The sequence below is a fragment of the Juglans microcarpa x Juglans regia genome, chromosome 3D (assembly GCF_004785595.1).
Source record: "Juglans microcarpa x Juglans regia isolate MS1-56 chromosome 3D, Jm3101_v1.0, whole genome shotgun sequence".
In the NCBI taxonomy this organism is placed as follows: domain Eukaryota; kingdom Viridiplantae; phylum Streptophyta; class Magnoliopsida; order Fagales; family Juglandaceae; genus Juglans; species Juglans microcarpa x Juglans regia.
Window position 1 is genome coordinate 12,235,045 of NC_054598.1, and position 22,169 is coordinate 12,257,213.

General features: G+C 36.0%; 2 protein-coding genes across 2 annotated transcripts; both read left to right on the top strand.

Moving 5' to 3' along the window:
* The first annotated feature begins 6,906 nt into the window (after window positions 1-6,906).
* Window positions 6,907-12,537, top strand: LOC121255960 (binding partner of ACD11 1). The gene is made up of 6 exons (XM_041156528.1): window positions 6,907-6,925; window positions 8,605-8,701; window positions 8,931-9,065; window positions 10,467-10,542; window positions 11,633-11,746; window positions 11,847-12,537. Exons 3-6 carry the CDS (start codon window positions 8,950-8,952, stop codon window positions 12,270-12,272), a joined length of 732 nt encoding a protein of 243 aa, XP_041012462.1. The 5' UTR covers window positions 6,907-6,925; window positions 8,605-8,701; window positions 8,931-8,949; the 3' UTR covers window positions 12,273-12,537.
* Window positions 12,538-12,878: 341 nt separating this feature from the next.
* Window positions 12,879-21,846, top strand: LOC121255762 (sucrose transport protein SUC3-like). The gene is made up of 14 exons (XM_041156257.1): window positions 12,879-13,416; window positions 14,268-14,333; window positions 15,403-15,501; window positions 15,586-15,650; window positions 15,740-15,824; window positions 15,938-15,971; window positions 16,115-16,214; window positions 16,472-16,547; window positions 17,886-18,245; window positions 19,707-19,850; window positions 20,021-20,254; window positions 20,374-20,437; window positions 20,522-20,565; window positions 21,396-21,846. The coding sequence occupies exons 1-14, from the start codon at window positions 13,147-13,149 to the stop codon at window positions 21,564-21,566; spliced, it is 1,812 nt and encodes a 603-aa protein (XP_041012191.1). The 5' UTR covers window positions 12,879-13,146; the 3' UTR covers window positions 21,567-21,846.
* Window positions 21,847-22,169: the final 323 nt, after the last annotated feature.

Consider the following 22,169-nt stretch of genomic DNA (forward strand, 5'->3'; position numbering starts at 1 on the left):
TCGTACTCTTATTGACCCTCTTGCCACTGAATTTTCTATGAAAGATTTGGGTGATCTCCATTATTTTCTTGATGTTGAGGTTATTCACAATGACAAATACTTTTTTCTAAGTCAAGCGAAATATGCTCTAGATCTTTTGACTCGCGCTGAAATGGTGGATTGCAAACCAATTTCCACACCTTTAGTAGTTGGTTCTCATCTTTCTGGAATTGGTACAACATATTCAGATGCAACACAATTTCGCTCATTGGTTGGATCCTTGCAATATTTGACTCTCACACGTCCAGATTTGTCTTACAGTGTTAATATCATCTGTCAATATACGCATGCTCCTACTACTACTATTGATCACTTTCTTGCCTAGAAGCGTATCTTACGATATGTTAAAGGCACCTATTACTATGGTCTTTGGTTGTCAAGGGATCCTTGTTCAACTTTGGTTGGATACTTTGGTGCTGATTGGACGGGTTGCTTTGAGACTCGACGGTCTACTATAGGTTTTGCTGTTTGTTTTGGTAGAAATTTAATTTCGTGGTGTTCTAAAAAGCAAATCATTGTCGCACGTTCCAGTACTGAGGCAAAATACAGGGCTCTTGCATTTGTAGCTGTGAACTCTCTTGGACACTTCAGCTATTACGCGAACTACATATCCAACTCTCCTCTCCTCCAAAACTCCTATGTGACAATAACAATGCCATATTTATAGCATCAAATCATGTCACCAAATCTCACTCTAAGCACATTGACGTTGACTACCATTTTGTTAGAGAGCTTGTTGCTCAACGGGTTCCCAGTTTGGCATTTGTTGCCTCTCAACTAAACTAGCAGATGTCTTCACTAAAGGGGTTGCTAAACTACATTATCTCTTGGATCGTGTTAAGTTGTGAGTGTTTCCACATTCCACCACGCCAACTTTGAGGGGGGGTATTAGAGGAGAATCCGTTAGAGAAGAATCCAGAGACAAATTCGAAAGAGGAGAATCCAGAGGCAATCAAGAGGATTCTCTACTTGCATAGCAGCTTTTTAAATTTCAAAATAGTATTATGTTGTAACATTAACATAGAGCAATGTTAACATATATAGCTGTAAATATTTCTATAAATATGAAGATATCATCACAGCAGTTACTCTTGAGGCGTTACCTTTTCAAGTATTAAGTAGAATACAACACTTATAATTAGTCCTCTATGATATGTACGTGGTAGAATATTGATCGATCAAGATTCAGTATAATTATTTGTTTTGTAGTCATTAAAGAATTAAATTTTTTTATTTCCTTGCCTATGATCCCTCTCTCCATTTCTAACTCAGAAATGATATTTGTCATTTTAAATTGTCCAAGTCTCGCGCATTTTCTTTTTAAAAAGTGAATAAATTTGAGATCTACTTGAAAAAAATTACTTTTTTAATGCTAAATCCTAATATTTTTTTTTAAAGTAAGTGCGCGAGACTTGTATACCCTAAAATTGTATTTAACATTATTCTATACTATATGTTATGTCGTGCTTTTCTTATCTATCACTAAGCCCATCTCCTTCATAATTGGGCTTTGTGTGTGTGGGCTTGAAATTTAATAGCTCTTTTGTAGTTAAAAGCCCAACGTTAGCTGCACTGCATTGCACCAGAAACCTTACCACCCGAACACATAACGTGCAACTAACCCAAAAATAAAAACTTGGCCAACAATTCGGATTCACCGGAATGTCTTGGATATTTGTTCCCAGAAAAAATCTTAGGAGCATCCACTGTAGGCTGCATCCAAGTTGCACGCATTATGTGTCGAAACGGGGGCTTAAGAGATTTTCAACACATTTTGAATTTTCATTTCGTCTCATCCCCCTCCCCCCCCCCCCCCCCCCCCCCCCCCCCCCCGCGCATTTACCTTTCTTCCTCCCTCTCTGTTTCTTTCTTCCTCTTCTGTCTTCCTGTTTCTTTCCTTCTTCTCCCCCACTCCCCTGAGCAAGTCCTCTGCACTGTGATTTCCCGAGCTCCTCTGCACTGCGATTTTGAGTTCGCAGGTGATCCTAACGATTTCTTCTTCTTCTTCTTCTTCTTCTATGAGATTTCTTCATCTTCTTCTCTAAGATTTTTTCTTCTTCTCTAAGGTTTCTTATTCTTCTCTGTGAGTTCGACACACTCAGATTGAAGCACTCAATCCACCGACGTGAATCCCTCAAATCTGGGGGAGGGGTAATGTATCGTTTCTTGTAAATAATCTTCTTCAAGTTTTTCCATGTATTACTCATTTTTTCTCTGTAATAATTCTAGGGTTTAGTCATACATTTCTTTTTTTTTCTTTGTGTTTACAACATCTCTTTTTTTCTCTAGGGTTTAGTTATATGAGTTGTAATTAATGGTATTTTGCTAGAAATTAATGGGGTTGTTTCTGGATAATGCATATCTAGTATTAGCTAGAGATTGGAGGTTGCATTCTATCCAGAAACTTCGATGAGATTAGAAAGCATGGCCGGGTTTGGAAGACATGTCCATACACACGAAAGCACATGTTCTCATTGTCAATTTTTATTTTTATTTTTTTGGTAAGGAATCTATTTGCAGTATATCAGATTTCATACATCCTAAGAGAATCATAGAATCCTATAAAATAAGATTTGATGACTCACAAGTTAATTCACAGATACAAGCTTGGGTATCATCGGGGGGAACAGAAATGGTTTCTCACACATTGACTAGGCACTAGGAGATTCTGCAAGATCTCACTTAGGTAGCGTGGCTTCTTATTTGATGTTTAGCTAGATCATTTAAAATGAATTTGAATCAAGCTTTGTAGAAGGGGCTTTTGCCGTTGTGTAAAGGGTCTTGAAGTTTTTTTGCATTGCTTCAAAAGGGTTACACTATCTTTTTCTTTTGTCCTTTTTGTCTTTCATGTGCTTTCTGCTGACTTGAGGGGTAAATCATAGGGCTATAAGCTCCCTCCTCACCAAAATCAAGAGCAAGAGGATTAAGAACACTTAGGGCCTATTCTTATGTTGTTGTAACACATGCATCTATTTTGCCCTAGATCTTTGTTTGAAAGAAGGAGAGAGAAGAACTTAAACAGTATTTGTTTTGAGTTTACTGGAAAGTGAAGATTGGTGGCTATTTAATTAACCATTATGGTTGACCAATTGCACTTTCTTAAGCTTCATACAACCCCCTATATTAAGAAGAATTTTGTTTTTGAGCTTGGGCTCATGCTGTAGGGGGCACTGAAGCTAATCATAGAATAAACATGTATGCTTGCTTATAATTTACCTTGTTGTTGCACCTGCAGCGCATGCTTCAGTTCGAAAGCAATGGGAAAATGCAGCATACTTCAATGGTAACAAGGCTTCGAAGACGTGGGGTGATGTACTACAGCACGAGTATGATGTTCAGAAAGAGAAAGGTAAAGTGAGAGAGATAGCAAAGAATCTGAAAAAGGAAAAGGAAAAATTGTTGTATTTGTATTAAGTTGTGACATTTGTAATAGTGTTTGCTTAGTTTAGATAAATTCCATGTAAAAAACATGTCGTATGGATTAGATGAGTAGCTCATAAATGGAAACAAGTTGTAAATTGTATGGAATAGATGGGTAGCTCATGAATGGAAACAACTTGTAAATTGTGTGGTGTAGATAGATAGCTCATGGATTAACACCATATTATTATGAAAACCATGTAAATTTTTGTTGCTAAATCAACTTGTGTAAGGGTTCTTATGCGTTGTTTCTGTTTTTTTCCCCTGCTATCTTGCTATTGTTGGAATATGGTCTTACAAAGTAAATTAGGCCACCAGAGACTGCAAAAGATATGCCAAAAATGCGTCCAAGCAAATATTCATGTTTTCCAGTTAATGCAGAGCATTCATTTGTTCAGCCTGCCATTGATTACTTTGCTTACTTTTCGGCCATCTTGTATAACATAGATGATAGTCCAATAATATTTGGGACTATTCAATGCTACGTGAAAGATGTAAATGCAAGATTGTTGCTCGCATCAAAGGTTGCAGACAAAATGAGTGTTCCCATGGGTTTCAAATTGGTGAGGGGAATGCTGAATCTTACAACAAATGTAAATTTTCATTGTTTGTACTGTAATGACCATAAAGTGAATGCTGAATCTTACAACAAAGATACACCTCTACTGTCCATTAGAAAGTACAAACCAACCCCACCAGTTTTCTGAAACTGAAAACCATTTTAAAAAAGGAAAAAAAAAACTTACTTTTAATAACATATAGAGATAACTTAAGAACTAATTCTATAACAAGGAAGGTGAGCAAAATTCCTAAACCCAAAAGACTCAACACTCTCTAGAGAGGTTGCAACATGGTCACAACCAAGGGGCTAGTGACATTGTGCTTCCCATAAGACCATACAATAGAGCCAGTCCGCATTCTAGAGCTACAGGGGAGAGCTTAACTGCCCATTGTTTGCACCCACGTCCTTATGGCAACCAGGGGAGAGCCAGTCATCATCTTATGGCAACCATTCATCCTTTATCAAGCTTCTGCAACCATCAAATGGAGTCCTTCCTTGCCTGTCATGCATTTTTAAGCAGGAGAAGAAAACCAATCATTTGTATACTCTATGTTAATTGCATTAATTAAATCTAAAACAATTGAACTAGAAGTAACATACGTACGGTTATTGTTTAAAACTGCACAAGCTAGAAATCAAATAAATGAGCTCTTGCTCTTAGACAAGCATTAACCCATTAGATGTTGTCATTACATGTAAGTCATGTCCAAGCTACTAGGGAGAATTCCAGTTTGTAAGTATATAATAAAACTCTATATTATTGCTACTTGGAAGTGTTCCAGCTAAATGTAGAAAAGAAAAACTCACCATTCTTAGGTAGTCATCAACAAAACTTTTAGGGTAATTCTAAGTGGCTCCAAATCAATAAGATTGATTACTTTTGTTGCCTCCTTGAACAAGAAATTACTCCAATTAGGATCAGTTTGCACTTGATCGAAGACAAAAACACACCATAGTTAGGGGGAAAATCGGCATAAGTGTCAACAAACAATAGCAAACTCATCATGAAGTAACAACCATACCATCCATACAAAACCATGCATGTCAAGTAAAACAAATGCTTTCACTCTTGATACCCTCTCAAAAACTGAGTCAGAAACAATCAAAAACTTTCATTCTAGGGAGAGTTACCTATTATCAAAAACTTTTAGATTTGGTACACTATTATGATGTAGTGCATGTTGATGACCCAAAGTCTCATACTTGTTGAGGTATGAAGATAGTTTACAAGCACGACAAATGACTGCACTTAGATTGGTCGACATTTCTTGAATATGAGTAGAGTCAATAGCTTGGTGTCTTATGATTACATCTATCAATATTGTTGGGTTTATTCAAACTTGGAGAGTTTCTCAAGTGATCATAGATTGGAAACAGCAGATCCTCTCTCGTATTCATACTTCTATATATATTAGATTATTATTTTGCTATGCTTTTGTTCATCCTTAAAAGAGTACTTGAAATAGGCATCCAACAAAAGAAAGAAGCAGCTAGACATGGAGAATCCCCGGCCTGCAATGACTTTTGTTAATGAGCAACCCCCTGTTTCTTTTGTTCGAGATTTTCGGAGAGTTTTGAAAACAACAAATGAGTTGTGTAGGGGCTCAATACACACGGTTTTCTCACATGAACAACTCGTATAAATTATAATACATGCGCATTGTTTATGCGAAAGAGCCAGTGTGAATTTCGTGAAATAAACGTTTGAATGTATGATAACAATTTAGAAAAAAAGAATTTTTAGATAATCTTATCTATAAGTTAGTCGTGTGCTAAATTACCCTTTTATTAACAACGGTTCATTAAAATCCTTATCAATGGAACCATTTCCTTAAGCTTCAAGCATTTTGATCATGTTTGAACGAATTAACATAGCAATATTAATATTCTTCAAAACTGATTTCCATTTGCGGATTAGCTAGCGATCTATTCCTAGGCATTTTTTAGCCTTCAAGTACATTCCAATTGTCTCCTATCTGCAAAATCATTTCATGGTCTTCCATATGCCTTGATGAGGTGCAACATGCACCAGATCTAAAAGTAGGTGTTTCTACATGCACAAGCAAGCCAAAAATAAAAACATAAAGCAAAGGTAAATACTAGAATCAAATACCAAGCCTGTTAACGAAACGAGCACACAGAAAAGAGAGCAGTTAAGGACTCTAATTTTCTGAAAATTTATCCATGCCCTAAGCATACCAATTTCAGAAAATACAAAAATCACATCTCGATGTACACATGAAGAATATAACATGTATGGACGAGAAAATGGTAGTACAATATTTACCTAGCAAACCATTTGGCAAAACAGAGCACTCGGTCCCGTCACTAGTTTGGTCTGTTCAATCAGCTCGCGGGGAGCGGCGGTGCTGGACAAACGTACAAGCGTCGCGAGTTGGCCCTGAACAGAGAGATGCCGTCGCGAGGTGGTGCTGGCAAGAGGAAATCGACGGATGCAGGTTCGTGGCGAGGAAGGAGGTTCGCGGGATTGAAACCTTGTTTGCTCCATTCAACGAGCTCGCGGGACAGCGGAGGCACTATGCAGACGGAGGAGCGCCGCTCGGTGGCACTGAAGAGAGAGACAGCGTCGCCGGGAGGAGCTGGGTTGCAGGAGTAGACGCGGGTTGAGATGGAGCAGAGCTTTCGCGGGATGAATTCGAATGGAATGAAAATGTTAGAGATTTGCAAATTCGATCAAAACGTGTGTTTCAATTTTTTTTTTTTTAAAAATACAAAAAACCACAAGCATCCACGTAGTGAGTGCATTGTGTGCAGCTACTACAGTGGATGCTATATAGAACTACTCTTGTTCCCAATTCCCAAATTCAACTGGGAAAACGACAAACTACCTGAAAAAAAAAATTTAACCGAATAAAAAATTTGTCCTTTCAACCCAACGGATCCGTTACAGCATAAAAGTTAAATTCATTCGATATTTAATTATTAGAGAGTAAAATATACTCATAATAGATTAGCTAATTAGTTACAAAGACATTCAAAAATTTTTTCAAATTTAAAAGTTACTGTATATACATCAAATATATATTTTATTAATTATTTCTTTCACTTTCTTTTTATTACATATTTTATTATTAATTTAAGTTAGAGATATATTAATTTAATAAAAATATGATTATTAATTAATATATAATATATAGAATAGTAAAATATGACAAAATAAAATAAATTAATAATTAAAAAAATTAAATATTTTTGAAATTATTAGATATTCATTACTATATAATGAATAAATAAATAATATAATGTTAAAATTTGATGTGAAAAATCAAAATCAAATTTATATTATATTATTTTATTATTATATAATAAAAAAAGAACTATTCTAATATAAAAATTTGAAAAAAACTTCAGACCGGATGAGTTTGAAACCCATTTTCACACCCACCAATAAAACAATGACATTTAGGCATTCCATAGAAATTCTCATTACACCCGCATACACCGCAAAACGTCTCCCTCTCCTTCCTTCTCCCCCTCCCTCCCCCACTGCAAGACACACGAAACCTAAAGCCCCCTCAAAAAAAAAGCACAAAGCCAAAGCTCTCTCTCCCTCTCTCATCTGCGCTTGATGTCGACGGAAGGTAATCTCTGCAAAATCATCTTCTGTTTGAAGCTCCCTCACACCGAAGCTCTCTCTCCCACTAGAAAAGAAAAGAAAACAAGTTCTGAGCAGTAATTCTTCGAACAGTGCTTGATCGGATCCCACTACAGTCACTGATCTTGGAAAACTTTAAATGAAGGGTTTAAATCACCCACATGGTTCATGTGTTTTGCGCAATAATTGCTTGCCCGCCTCATCAAAATGAAGAGATATTCTGCTAATCAGTCGCACTCTCTCCGCACACTTTATGTGAGATTTTTTTTAACTCAATATATGTTGTGCTGCGGCTGAAGCACACAGTAGCCGCAGCATACAGTAGACTGCAATAAAAATTTTTCCTTTCGAATATCTTGATACTGTAGCCAATTTATAGAGATTGATATGATATTTTTCAAAATTTTTTGAAAAGGGTATCTTTATAAATAAAATTTATACATGTTTCTAACATTTTCATACATACCCATGCATTACGCTGATAGTGATGAAACTTGAGCATCTGTGTGCCTCAATTTGGTTATGCAACCCAAAACCAGATGCAACATCTCGATAGATTCTGAGATCAGGGGAAAACAAGGAGTTAATCCAACTGGGATGGGGGATGGGGATGGAGGATGTACCTCTTGAGAGTGACTCTCCCTAAGGAACCTATCCGGAGATTACTCCATTTTGTAAATGAAATTTTCCTGTTGATTTCTCAGTTGGGGGAGAGAGAGGGCAGAAAGGAAGGAGAGACGTTTTGGGGTACATGCGACTGTAATGAAAATTTTTATAGAATACCTATGTGTCATTATTCTATTGGTAGGTGTGAAAATGGATTTTACACCCGTCCAGCCAGAAGCGCGACTCAAAAAATTTATGCGAATAAAATATCTAAAAGTCAATTTCTTTTTACATTCATAAAAAATATATTTAGCTTTTGCTAATAATTGAGAGTGCTCGTAGGTTGCGTTTGCTTCTGAAGCTGACTTTTCCTCCTCTTCTTCGACTCGCTCTATCGATCTCCCCTGGAGTCGCTTTCTTCCTCTACAAGTTCCGACCTTACTCTTCATCAATCACCAGTAAGCAAAAATTTTACAGTTACTCCAAATACAGAACTTGGAATTGTTATCATGTTTTTGCTTTTATTGCTCACGCGATTGCTCCTTTTCGTGTATTATAATTACTTAGATTTATTCCCCACTGATCAGAGATATAAATCAATTGATCTTGTTTCTCTTTGTTGTGTAGAATAATTTTATGTTTCGACGTATAACTTTTTTTCCCAATTTCTCTATTCATTTCATCCAGGTTAGAGACTTTTAGAAACATGAATCCTGGTGAATATACCATAGAAGTTACGGGTTTGTCTCCGAATGCCACGGAAGAGGACGTTTACGACTTTTTCTCTTTCTCTGGTGCGATTGAGCACGTTGAAATCGTCAGGTAGCATCAGTATATTCCTAATTATTTAGTATTGGAATTACTTGGAAAAAAATTATTCAGTATTGGAATTCAACGTGCCCGTATTTTCTTGTCAGAATCTGTTCTTGATGCTTGGAGTGTTCTATCGTATTACATCGTAGAGTTTGGCATATGTCTGGTTGAAAGTGATAGTCTTTCAATCTTGGCGGCATTTCAAAAGTTGCATATTTCATAGTTTTATCGTACCTGGAACTGAATATATAAATTTTATCATTTTGTTAACAATTTTCATCATGAGAGAGATCATTAATTCTTGTTGTTAACTGGATCATAGTCAGCTCTAAATGGCTTGAAAATACTTTTTTTCTCGTAAACTGTTGAGGTATAATTGGTTGTGATGTCGAAGGGTAGATCAAGGGATTGATTGTTATATAAAGAGTAAACTAAGGGTTTGCCATTGCCAAATTGTGTCAATCCTGTATGAATATGTGTTACTAATTCAAGTGAATTGGAGAGATATAGCGCTTTGGAGTCTTGCATCGTGGATGTACACCATTAGGGTTGGATCAGTTCAATCTTTTATGTCATTTCATTCTCCATTGTTAAAAGAGCATTTACTTCAAAATTTATCTTGATATCAGGGCTGGTCAGTCAGATTCTCTTGAATTTCTTCTCTTGCCTCATTTTCCGTTTATGATGACTTTCTTCATATGTGATAGGGAAACTTACACTTCTTTATGCATACTAATAGTTTTAACTTCTACTCATGTAATTTTGGCTCGTGGAACCTTGCATCATAGCAAATGATTTCACCACGAAAATATGACAGTGACATCTTTAGGGGAGCGTCTCCTTTGGATTGATAATTGAGGGGTTGTCATTTTAATGATATTTTTAATGTTATGTGCATTTAAAGCAGATCCTATTTGGTGAGTAAAACAGCTTTTTTCTGTTTTGTTGGTCAGTTGTCATAAATTGAAAGACAATTTCAAGCTTTTTGGATCGTGGTTCATCTAGGATTTTGGGCACAATTTAAGAGGCTGTGATGAAGTATAGATTGTAAACTCATGTATTGATATTATCAGAAAGGACAGACTAAATCAAAGGATCATAATTGTTATCAAATTGTGCATATCCCATAATAAAACTGATTCATTGCCATATGATACTAATTGGAGTGAATTAAAAAGATAACACCCTTTTTTGTTTTTATGCGATGGATGTAAGCAATTAGGCTGAGTTACAATTGGTATTTTGTGTTCTATTCCCATTATTTATTTGTTTGCCATAATGTTTTTAAATTTAACTAACACTGAAGTGGTAATGGAAGCATACTGCTAATTTCTGGCACTTTACTGTACATAGCTCTAGCATGTGGAGTGTATCCATTTTTCCCTAACATGGACTCTTTTTTGGTTACAGATCAGGCGAACATGCCTGTACTGCCTATGTGGCATTCAAAGATGCATATTCTAAAGAGACTGCTTGCTTGCTTAGTGTGAGTATTGACAAAACTCATTGCTAGAAAAGCGATATTGTGACCAAATCTCTCTAGTGTAAGGCACAAAAGTTAGAATCTTTAGTGGTCTGCATGTAGTCAGGTACCTGTATTTCATGATACCCTATAATTGGTGACCAAATTTTGTCAAATTGACTGACCGGGAATTGTGATCACATCAAATCTCTCATGTGTTATAAAGCTAAAATTGTCGTGTTGGATCTGCTTAACTGTTCTACAGACCAATAGGAATATTTCACTGCCTGACTTGTGTCATCTGATTATGCAGAAGTAAACTTGCAAAATTCTACGTAATTCGCCAACACTATATGCTATGGAATCATTCTATATGAGATTTAACTTGCAAAAATGCTGTTGTCTGTCGATACTGAAAATATGAGATTAGCAAGAGTAAATTTGCACTTATGGGAGAAACTTCTTCTCTGGCCAGCAATAAGAATTACATCCCAAATCCATAGTGAAGCTGACAGATGCCTTAGGCTGATGATTGCCTGCATGTGGGACAATTTTAACCCGTCCACCCCCTCCCCCAAATCCCCACCACAAAAGAAGGAAACAAACAGTGGGAGATAGAGAATGAACTGGAGTATTTAGATTATAATTATAGTGTGCCCCTGGTAATTACATCTATTGTATAATTCAAACAGTAATGGTGTTATTAGCTACAACAATGATTTTGATGATGTTTTAATATAATCTCTCTCTCTCTCTCTCATACACTGCATGCACAGATCAAGTGCAGGCACAAATGTGGACATATGTATACATAAATGTTTCACTGACACGACATATTGGATTATTAAAATTTTCGTGCTCCAGCTAAAATTATCCTTTATTTAATGGAAATGTCTTAGTATTCATTATAGTAGCTGGCGATCAATATATACTCTTTCCCACCATTTTATAAAACCTTGTGTCATACCGTCACGTTGCACTGTTATTTATATCTTTACTTATAAAATGACCTTGTGTAATGATTTTTCTTAATTTCATGGTTTTTTTCCTATCCTTTGGCATGAAGAACTTGTGACACTTTGTTTATATAATCTCCTTGAAAATTTTCCTTCAGGGTGCCACAATTTTGGATCAACGTGTATGTATAACAAGCTGGGGGCAATATGAAGATGAATTTGATTTTTGGGGCAGGCATTCACATAGGCATGACGAGGAACCTGGTTCAGCTGTGTGTGTCTTGTCTTCTAGTTGCTCCAATGATTGTAGCTTGTTGCATAATGACCTGTTTTTCTAAATTTCTCTTAGCTAAGTATTTTCTACATTGGCAGTCTACACAGAGAAGCCAATTTCCCAGCACTGGAGAGGCAGTTTCAATGGCTCAGGAAGTAGTTATAACCATGCTAGCCAAGGGATATGATCTGGGTAAAGATGCATTAAGCAGGGCCAAAGCCTTCGACCAGTCCAATCAGGTTTCAGCGAGTGCGGCAGCCACGGTTGCTGAGCTCAGCCAGAGAATTGGCCTCACCGATAAGATATGTGCAGGTGTTGATGTGGTGAAATCTGTGGAGGAAAAGTACCGTGTCTCAGAGATGACCAAGTCTGCTGTATTGGCAACAGGAAGAACAGCTGCAACAGCTGCAAACAATGTGTTAAACAGTAGCTACTTTTCAAAGGGAGCTCTTTGGGTTTCAGACGCTTTAACTCGTGCGGCTAAAGTTGCAGCTGACGTGGGTAGTCGTGGCGTTCAGCAATGAAGCCTTGGGTTAACTCAATTATGGTTCTTGCTCGTGAATACCAGTAGCTTAAAACATATACGTGTTTTGCAGTTCTATATCTATGTATATATTGGTGTGCAAAAGAGAAGCATATATCATCAGAAACTTGTGTGTCGGTGGCTCGCGTGTTATTTCTACTTACCATACTAATTTAGAATTGCCACCTAAGGTGCCACCATTTATTTTGTGTTGACCTCATTTCTGTTATAAAGTAATACTACATCATGTACGCGTGTGGTTATATAATTTTCAGGTTGTGATTTTATAATTTGTGTTGATGCAAATAATGAAGTATCAGGAAATCTGTTGCCCGAAAATGTTTTATGCGATTCAACATTCTTAAATTAACGACAGGTGAGGTTGCTTCGAGTAATATTTATGAACATTTTCATGTATTTTACAAAAAAATATAAAAATAAAAAATTAATACGTAGGAGCCCATATTTTACCAAATAAATTTTCCCAAATGGGGTTTCTTTTTACTAATCCTTGATTACGTTGATGATACTCAAAAGATCTCAAGTTGGACGGCGAGGGCATTCGGCCCAGTGCCCGTTCCTTGAGTAGGCCTTTTTTTTTTTTTCATTTTTTGAGGTCGTGATCGACTGGAGTCTCTCGTCTGATAGCGCGTTCGCATCGGAGTCAATAGTCATCCCCCACACCCGCCCAAATTTGACCAGCTTTCATTTTCTGCAATTTCTTCTTTCTTCTCTGGTTCTTCAATCGCACTAAGCTAGAATCAGATCTCCGTGCAAAAACCCTTAGATCTTCATAAATTGAGTTTAATGTGAGGGCCTCCATCCATCGCTCTTAATCATCATCGCCGAGTCAAGAACGCTATCTCAGTTACATCATGGCAGCCAACACGGACTCAGTCTCCTTCCAGGTTCCTTACAAGAACCTCAAGAAGGAGGCGGAAGTGGAAATGATGGGATCCGATGAGTTTCACTCCCCCAACCACCGGATCGAATTCAATTCTTCTCCTTCTCCTTCTCCTTCTCCTTCCTTTCCTCCCATAGAGAAGCACAGTAGCTTGATGACTCTTGTTCTCAGTTGTACGGTTGCCGCCGGTGTCCAGTTCGGCTGGGCCTTACAGCTTTCGCTTTTAACTCCCTATATTCAGGTCCGTACCTCTCTTCAAAATATAGTTTTCTTTTTCTGCTTGGCATGGTTTGTGACCAGTTCGGATCTGCACGAGTATGAGATTTTTTAGGCTATGATCTTGATAATTAATATGCTTCTTTAAGGTTGATAATTTGTGTAGAATTTATAATAATCGTATAAAGGGAGTAGTGGAAGCTTGTGATTTGCGTCGTGCTGATTTTGAGACCATTGTATTTTTTTTTGGGAGCTATAGAGGCATTTAAATGGCACGTACCATACATTGTACTACTGTCATTTAGTTAAGTCTCTCGATCTTCAATGCCTAAATTAATGCGCTTCTTTGGAGCAAAAACAATGCGCCGTACAATGTTACGCTGGTATTACTTATGTAATTACGGCTCTTAAATAAATTATATTATAAGTTAGAAGAAGAGTTTGTAGACTTAAAAAACCATTCTGTTTAACTACCCCCTTCCCGCCTTTCCGATTTGACTGCTATGTAATGGTTAAGAATTCAAGATTATTAAAAAAAAAAAAAAGTAAATATGGTCATTTTTGGTGTCATGAAGTGTATCAAATACTCAAATTATCGCATTTGGGTGTATGTTAAAAGGTCAGGTTATTATTAAGCATGAAACAAAGCTTTCTTTCGTGTTATTATGTAAAAGGATGTTTACATTAATATTATATCTCAGCCGCGCTTCTGATAATGTTCTCAGTATACATTGATGCAACTAGTTATCTTTTCATTGTTTTCAAGATTCATTTGATAGTTTCTGATATCTTCGTCTTGACGAGGCAAACTGTATCTTTTAATTTTATATTTGTGCTTTACTTTGATTAACTAATGCTCTTAACTGATCGTTGCAGACACTTGGAATAGAACATGCGTTTTCTTCTTTCATTTGGCTATGTGGCCCTATTACAGGTCTTGTGGTAGGTGATAGTAACCACTTACTTTATTTCCTTTGTTTTTGCTCAACCATTTGACTGATTGTTCAGAATTATGGCATTTATATCAATGGTATACAATTTTTTTATTATTGATTTTTTTTTTTTTTCATTTTTGAAGATTGCCTTTATTTCTAAAACAAATTGTTATGATATCTTGGACTTCATCATATATGTTGGAATCCATATGGGATGTGCATATAGGATCCAGTCATGTGTTGGTTTAATTAAATGAACTCTTATCTTATGGTGATTGGGGCATGCCTGAAAAGTTTTTCCTAATTTTTTGGCTATGGAAATCTCAAGATGGTCATGCAGCTACACGTTTTCCTTTTTTTTTTTTTTTTTTTTTTTTGGGGGGGGGGGGGGGGGGGGGTTGGGGTAGGAATGACATCTCCAAATAATTTTGGAATCGGAATCATATACTTCTATTTCTGCAAATGCATGTGCTTAATGAAGATGATTCAATAACTTTGCTACAAGGGACTCAAGTATACCAAGCATAATAGCAGTGGAACATCATCATTGTTTAGTGAGATTGGGTATGATTTGCCATTAGAATGGGTAGTATCTGATATTACTTATGTCCCTCAGTTTTTCTCTGAAGAAAATTATAGACGTTGTGGTTTAATTTGTTTCATTCGTCTGGTACTCCAGACCTCTGCACTTTTGCAGTCTTGAACTTACCTAACTGCCCTTTGATTCTTGTCTCTATCATGAATGATTAGTTTGCTATAGATGTGTTAGTTCAATATGGTTAGTAACAGCTTATGCAATATAGATGACAGCTCATGCTTGCGTGGCTGATGGCTAAACATGCACGAACATATACAAATAGCTCCCGACCAACATAATTAACAAATAATGGTATTTTATGGCGATAACACGTTGGACTGCAAGGTTGAATAGTAAGTGGCTTGATATCACCAAATCTAGGATAAAAGGGGATACATATATCTGTTGCATACTATATCTGTTTGATTCAAGAGTAATGTTCTTGAGTCAGTTACTTACAAAAAAAATGTTCTTGAGTCTGTTGCTTATCGTTTTTCAGGTTCAACCTTGTGTTGGTATTTGGAGTGATAAATGCACTTCTAAATATGGAAGAAGACGTCCATTTATTCTCGTAGGATCTCTCATGATCTCAGCCGCAGTGAGTGTTAGGAACTCCTGTATTTTTTAAATTGGTTGGTGTCTACAGATTTCTATTTTTGCTAAACTCTGTCTTGCAATATAGGTGATATTAATCGGGTTTTCTGCAGACATTGGATATTTATTAGGTGATACAAAGGAGCATTGCAGGTTTCTCTTGCCTTCTCTTGATATTTTCTCTTTTGTTTAAAAAAAAAATATAGATTTCTGAGTTTGAAAAATCATCTTTCTAAATGCAGCACATACAAAGGAACCCGAACAAGGGCAGCTATTGTCTTTATTATTGGCTTCTGGATGCTGGATCTTGCCAACAATACAGTGCAGGTAAAGCTAATTGAAATAATTTTTATTTCTAGCTTCTAATTAACAATGCATTAAAACTTATGTTGTTAACCACCAAGTATAAGAGTAAACAGTGTACCATTTATTGCTTGTAGGGACCAGCTCGTGCTCTTTTGGCTGATCTATCAGGTGGCTTATATTTCTTTCCCTCCTATATTTTTCTAATCTGGGTTCTAATCTCTTTAGTCATATCTGGGTATTCATGCTTTATTTGCATGTTTTGAAATATATATCAATGAAAAACATTATAAGATGTGTTACAACTTTTTTAGGCCCTGAGCAACGTAATTCAGCAAATGCTGTATTTTGCTCATGGATGGCTGTCGGAAACATCCTAGGATTCTCTTCTGGTGCTAGTGGAAATTGGCACAGGTGACCCCTCTTGACTTCTTCAGCAGATTCAGCTTGAGTTTGTCTATGTGTCTATTCATTCTATTCATTGCATCATATTTGCTTATATATCATGTTTCATTCCAAGTGTTTCATTTTTAATACCAAACATGTATATGTAAAATAAGCTTTGAATCTTGCATGGTCCAGATCCTCCCTTGTTACAGTTGATATTTTACTTCTTGTCTCCATTTTCTAATTCAGCACTTAATTTTTGTGGTGGGAATTCATTTGAGCAGATGGTTTCCATTTCTGACAAGTAGAGCCTGCTGTGAAGCCTGCGGAAATCTCAAAGCAGCATTTCTTATTGCAGTGGTGAGTTAATTTGGAGACTAGTTTACTCGCATGTAGGGCTGCAAACGAATCGAGTCAAGTCGAATTCGAACAAGGGTACTTGAGCTCAATTACTCGTTCGAACTCAGCTCAAACTCGAATATCCTTGTTCGAACTCAGCTTGTTAACCATTAGTGTTGTTCAAATTTGGCTCAAGCTCGACTAAAAATAAACAAACAACTTTAGCTTGGGTAGCTTGAACTCAAACTCAAACCCGATTTTTTTGTTTTCTGAAAATTTTGAATCTTTTATCTTTTGATTAATAAAAAAACTTTAAATTCAACAAAAAACTCTAACCGTTTAACTATTCAACCAAATAGTTTTGATTAAAAAATTCGTATGATATAACTTTTTATAAAAATAAATTAACTTAATAGTTATAATTAAAAAATAATAATACATAAGATAAATGTAATAAACTGCACTATTTAAGATATATTAATAATATAATAAATCAAAAGTTCTAGTTGCATGATATATTATTATACCAATTATCCTATACACACTTTGGGAACATACTAAATAGATAAAATAACGTAAACTATAAATAAATTAATAATATATAATTAAGTATATAAAATATAACTAACACGTAATAAATATAACGCATATTACAACTTCAAAACGAGTTCAAACGAGTCAAGTCGAGCTTATTCGAGTTTTATTTACTAGTCGAGTTTATAAGAGTTTTGCTTGTTTAATATTTGAGCCTATATTATTGTTTATGGACATCTCATTTATTAAATGAATTGAGTATACACGAGCCGAGCTCGAGCTGTTCACGAGTTGCTCTGTTCATTTGCAGCCCTACTCGTATGAGTCTTTTTTATGTTAAGTAACTGTTTACGTCTCTGACTTTTATTAGAAAATACACACATACACACATTTCTGTCAATCACATGGCTTTAACATGGTATCTATCATTGTACTTTAATGACTTAATATGTGAATGCTTCTAAAAAAAATAATAACATATTATGTAAATGAAATGGAAATAGTTTTCTCTAATAGATCTTGCATGTGTAAAACTTCTATAATAGTTTTCTATAAAGACTCGAATTATTTCTGCCAACTTCATGGTTCCTGATCAAGATCTATCATTTGTGCTGGTTGACGTAGGACAAAACATCTATATCCACATAACTTCTGCCTTTCCTTTTTCTTTTAGACATCTACCTTTCCATAGTTCACTTCATTTAATTTCAAATGATTTTTTTTTCTGTTTTTTTTTTTAAAAAGAGGAATTTGTTGCTTGAAGTATTTTGCTGGCTTCTTATTTTGTGATGCTGAGTCCAAGAACGTTGTTTGGTCTTTGTGCAGGTTTTCCTGACATTTTGCTTGCTTGTGACTCTTTATTTCGCAAAGGAGGTTCCACTTAGTGTGAATCAGCCCCACCATCTATCTGATTCTGCGCCTTTATTGGATGATTCTCTACAAAATGGCCTTCAACTTTCAAAGTCCAAGCCTGATATAGAAATTGTTGATAATGGCAGAGGTAACAACACTGCAGGTGCTTATGAAAGGGATATAAATCTATCACAGGTCAACACTAAAGTTGAGGATCAGCAAAATGAAAGCTTTAGTGATGGCCCTGGAGCTGTGTTCGTCAATTTATTGACCAGTTTAAGGCATTTACCACCCGGAATGGATTCAGTGCTTATTGTTATGGCTCTTACTTGGGTAAGTGGTCCAGTTAAAATATCAATGTTTCCTTTTAATGTGTTTTTCTGTTGGTCAAATTCCCAAATTCCTGTTCACTTAAACCGGTCGTCACAATCTTTGGAACTTGAGTATAAGTCACCATCTTCTGAACTGGAGCGATGCACTGATTGGTTATTATTTGCATTTTTTTAAAGATCCACAAAAATTGAAGAAATTAGTTTACAGGAAATGGAACTTCACCTTCCTTTTTTTTGATCGGTAAATAAGATTTTATTGATTGCAGGAATAGGCAAAAGCCCAAGTACACGGGTCATATACAAAGAGGAAATGGAACTTCACATTCCTTGGATTAGTAATTTAGTTTTGGACTGAGTTTTTTAACGTCAAGTGATTGGACTGAAAAATGGTTTATACAAATGCAATTCTACACAGGTTTACTTCGGATGAACTACGAGTCAATATACTAAAAATTAATGAGGAAGGATGTAATTGTTTGTTGTTGAACACATTGATCAAAGTTTAAAAGACTGGAGTATAAATATGAAAGGGGATGATACTGGTGGATATTGAGAATTACAAGAGGTTGCGGAAGGGAATGATGACTCCAGCACAAAAACCAAATAAATATAAAACATCAACCTTAAAACCTCTAGAAATGTATGATAGCAGAATAGTTGTGTATGAAGTTCAATCATAGTTAATAAGGCACACAATGATCAATTGTAGATGTTTTTATAACTGAATCCACAAATGGGGGGGGGGGGGGGGGGGGGGGGGGGGGGGGGGGGGTGTGTGGGGGGGACAAAAAGAAGAGCAAAATGAAGGTTTGACATACAAAGTTTTGGGATTATCTAATTGAAGAGAAATGAGACAAGAAGATTTAGTCCTCGTTTGATGAGATGAGAAATTTATGAATAGTAGTGAGTAGTAGTGAAATGGTTTGAGTTAAGATTTTTATGAGGTTTTGGAAAAGGAGAGAAAAAGATAAATAAAAAAATAAAATATAATTTTTTAATATAATTTTTATTTTGGGATTTGAAAAAGTTGAATTGTTTTTTTGTGTTTTATTTGGAAGTTTGGAAAAGTTGTAATTAGTAGGTAATGATTAGATAAAAAAGTTGAAAATTTGAAATTGAAAAATATTTGTATTTGAATGATGTTCAGATATTGAAGTGAGATGAGATGGTTTCAAAGGTTTGTGAAAACAAATCAGGCCTTAATGTGCTTAAGAAATGACTCTTTTAAACAAAAACTAGCAATTGGGATTTATAAGAAAAAGGCGAAGTATGGTAAAATGTTATTATGGCATAACGTTCCAATTTTGTATTTTGCTTGATTTTCTCGACAAAATGATTGTGGCTTAAGCTTCCGCTTTGCCACATAAACATGTATTGTTCAGTTAGTATGCTTATGTGATGTTGGCTTGTTTGAGCTTCCATATTAACTTTACGCTATTTGCAATCATAATCTTGCATGCAGTTGTCCTGGTTTCCTTTCTTTCTTTTTGATACCGATTGGATGGGGAGGGAAGTTTATCATGGAGATCCAAAAGGAGATCTTTCTGAAGTACGGAAATATGACCAAGGTGTCCGAGATGGTGCATTCGGTTTGCTATTGAATTCAGTAAGAAATCAAGATTGAGCATCAGTACCTTAAATTTTACTTGAATCGTATCTTTTCTTATTCAAATTATTGTAAGAATGTTTTCACAACGTGACAGCAATGGAATCTTCTAAATAGTGTCTTTTCTTGCAAAATAATTATTGAAGACTTTTTATTATTTTCTAATGTAGGTTGTTCTTGGCATTAGTTCTTTTCTTATTGAACCAATGTGTCGGAGGATGGGTTCAAGACTAGTATGGGCCATGAGCAATTTTATTGTGTTTGCCTGCATGGCAGGCACTGCTATCATTAGTTTGGTATCCATCAAAGAATATTCTGAAGGGATTCAAATTGTAATTGGGGGGAGTCCGGCAATCAGGATAGCTTCCTTGGTTGTATTTGCTCTTCTTGGCTTTCCTCTTGCTGTAAGCTTAGTTTCCTTTAAGTAATACGTGATTTACTTATCAAAAAGTAATACTTGATTTGCTTCCATTTCTGCCTCAGATGTTTATGTTTTCTGGCATTGACTGTTCGCATGTTACAGATTACCTACAGTGTTCCATTTTCGGTCACAGCAGATTTGACCGCTGATTCTGGTGGCGGCCAAGGTTTGTAGCAATTTCATGTTCATTTCATTGTGTCACGTTCTTTAGCTGGTTGTGAGCTTGAACAGTTCGTGTATGACCATGCAGGGCTGGCTATAGGAGTTCTGAATCTTGCAATTGTTGTTCCACAGGTAATTACACATTCTTCAATACTTTCTGTTTCAATTTTCCACATTTTTTTAGTATGTTAGCGGTTGCTCGTTTACATGTTTCCTTGGAGCAGTCCTAGAACAGCAATCTAAATTTTTAATGTTGTTTGCAGTTAACTAGTTAAGTATGATAATGTTGTCCTGATAATTCTGCCTCTGTTGGGGATTCGTTCTGTGATCTTCTGTTTTCAAACTTTCGGATGCATGTTTCTTTTTTTAATTTCTTTGTCACAATTAGGGAAGGTTTGGATAATGAGTTGAGATGAGATGAAAATTGAAAATTGAAAATTGAATAAAATTTTATTTAGAATATTATTTTTTAATATTATTTTTGTTTTAAGATTTGAAAAAGTTGAATTGTTTATTGTATTTTGTGTGGGAGTTTGGAAAAGTTGGTAATGATTAGATGAGATGAGATGAGTTGAGAGGCTCTCTCTATCCAAAGAACCCCTAATCTTGTCCTTACCTTTTTGTCCCTTTCCATGTTTACTTGCCGTATATTTTCAGGTTCCACTTACTATGCCAATGAAAGTTCCACCTTCATTTCCAATGCATAAAAGTCTATAGTGACAATGTGCTGTAGTCACCTCTATTCATATTTTTCTCCTGTTCCTTCAATGTAGCCAATCTAGCTTGTAATATATTATTTATAATGGTAGCCTTATTGATGATCTAGATAGATAGATAGATAGATAGATATATATATATATATTCTCTAGTTTGGTTTTGGACAGACAGTTCTATGCTTTGTCCCATATTTTGTTTGTTAATCCAGTCCATTTTTGTATCAACCGTGTTATTATTATGTTTAGATGATCGTGTCACTTGGTGCTGGGCCATGGGATGCTTTATTTGGCGGGGGAAACATTCCTGCCTTTGCCTTGGCTTCTGTCAGTGCCTTTGCAGCTGGTGTTTTTGCGATCCACAGGCTGCCAGATCTTTCCAGCAGATCCTTCAGTTCGACTGGTTTCCATTTCGGGTGATGACTGATGCAGCCTCGTCATGGGGACAACCATTTTGTACATTATTATCGACGTCTGCGCGGACACGCTTAGGGGTTAACTTTCAGAGAGACTTTCAGAGAGATGATGGCTCTACCGATTTGCGTACATATCATATTCTTATGGGAACAAGTTGAACAAGCTCCATATCGAATTCATTCATTTTTTTCCCCACTGTGGGAATTGTACCCTTCTGTAATACGTCATTTACATAGAAAGGATATACATACATATAATGAAAAGTATAATGCCGTTCTGAGTAGGAGATCGTCGCTTGATTCATGTATTTTCTAAGAACCCTATTTATCATCCTCCGGCATGCCCTTATTCTTTAGCTGTTAGTCTGGGTTTGGCCATTTTATGGCCTGTCTATTTGTCTGGGATGGGCATGAGTGGGCCTTTTTAACATGAACGCCCAAACTATGGGATTACTTAAACACTGCAGACCTTGCTTTTCCTTCTAGTTAACTATGCTGTGTTGAACTGCTACTTATATGTATTCGAATCTCTTTTAAGATTCTCTACCCGAACGTAAGGCCTATAGTATTTATATCTGTCACAATGAATTTCTGTCCGCATTAAATG

What these genes read in the sequence shown, in the direction of transcription:
- LOC121255762 (XM_041156257.1), top strand. Translation starts at nt 13,147, where the DNA reads ATGGCAGCCAACACGGACTCAGTCTCCTTCCAGGTTCCTTACAAGAAC. An exon ending in CTCTCATGATCTCAGCCGCA is followed by an intron (nt 15,502 to 15,585) that starts GTGAGTGTTAGG and finishes CTTGCAATATAG; the next exon opens with GTGATATTAATCGGGTTTTC. An exon ending in TTCTTGGCTTTCCTCTTGCT is followed by an intron (nt 20,255 to 20,373) that starts GTAAGCTTAGTT and finishes CGCATGTTACAG; the next exon opens with ATTACCTACAGTGTTCCATT.
- LOC121255960 (XM_041156528.1), top strand. Translation starts at nt 8,950, where the DNA reads ATGAATCCTGGTGAATATACCATAGAAGTTACGGGTTTGTCTCCGAAT. An exon ending in AGACTGCTTGCTTGCTTAGT is followed by an intron (nt 10,543 to 11,632) that starts GTGAGTATTGAC and finishes ATTTTCCTTCAG; the next exon opens with GGTGCCACAATTTTGGATCA. An exon ending in ACGAGGAACCTGGTTCAGCT is followed by an intron (nt 11,747 to 11,846) that starts GTGTGTGTCTTG and finishes CTACATTGGCAG; the next exon opens with TCTACACAGAGAAGCCAATT.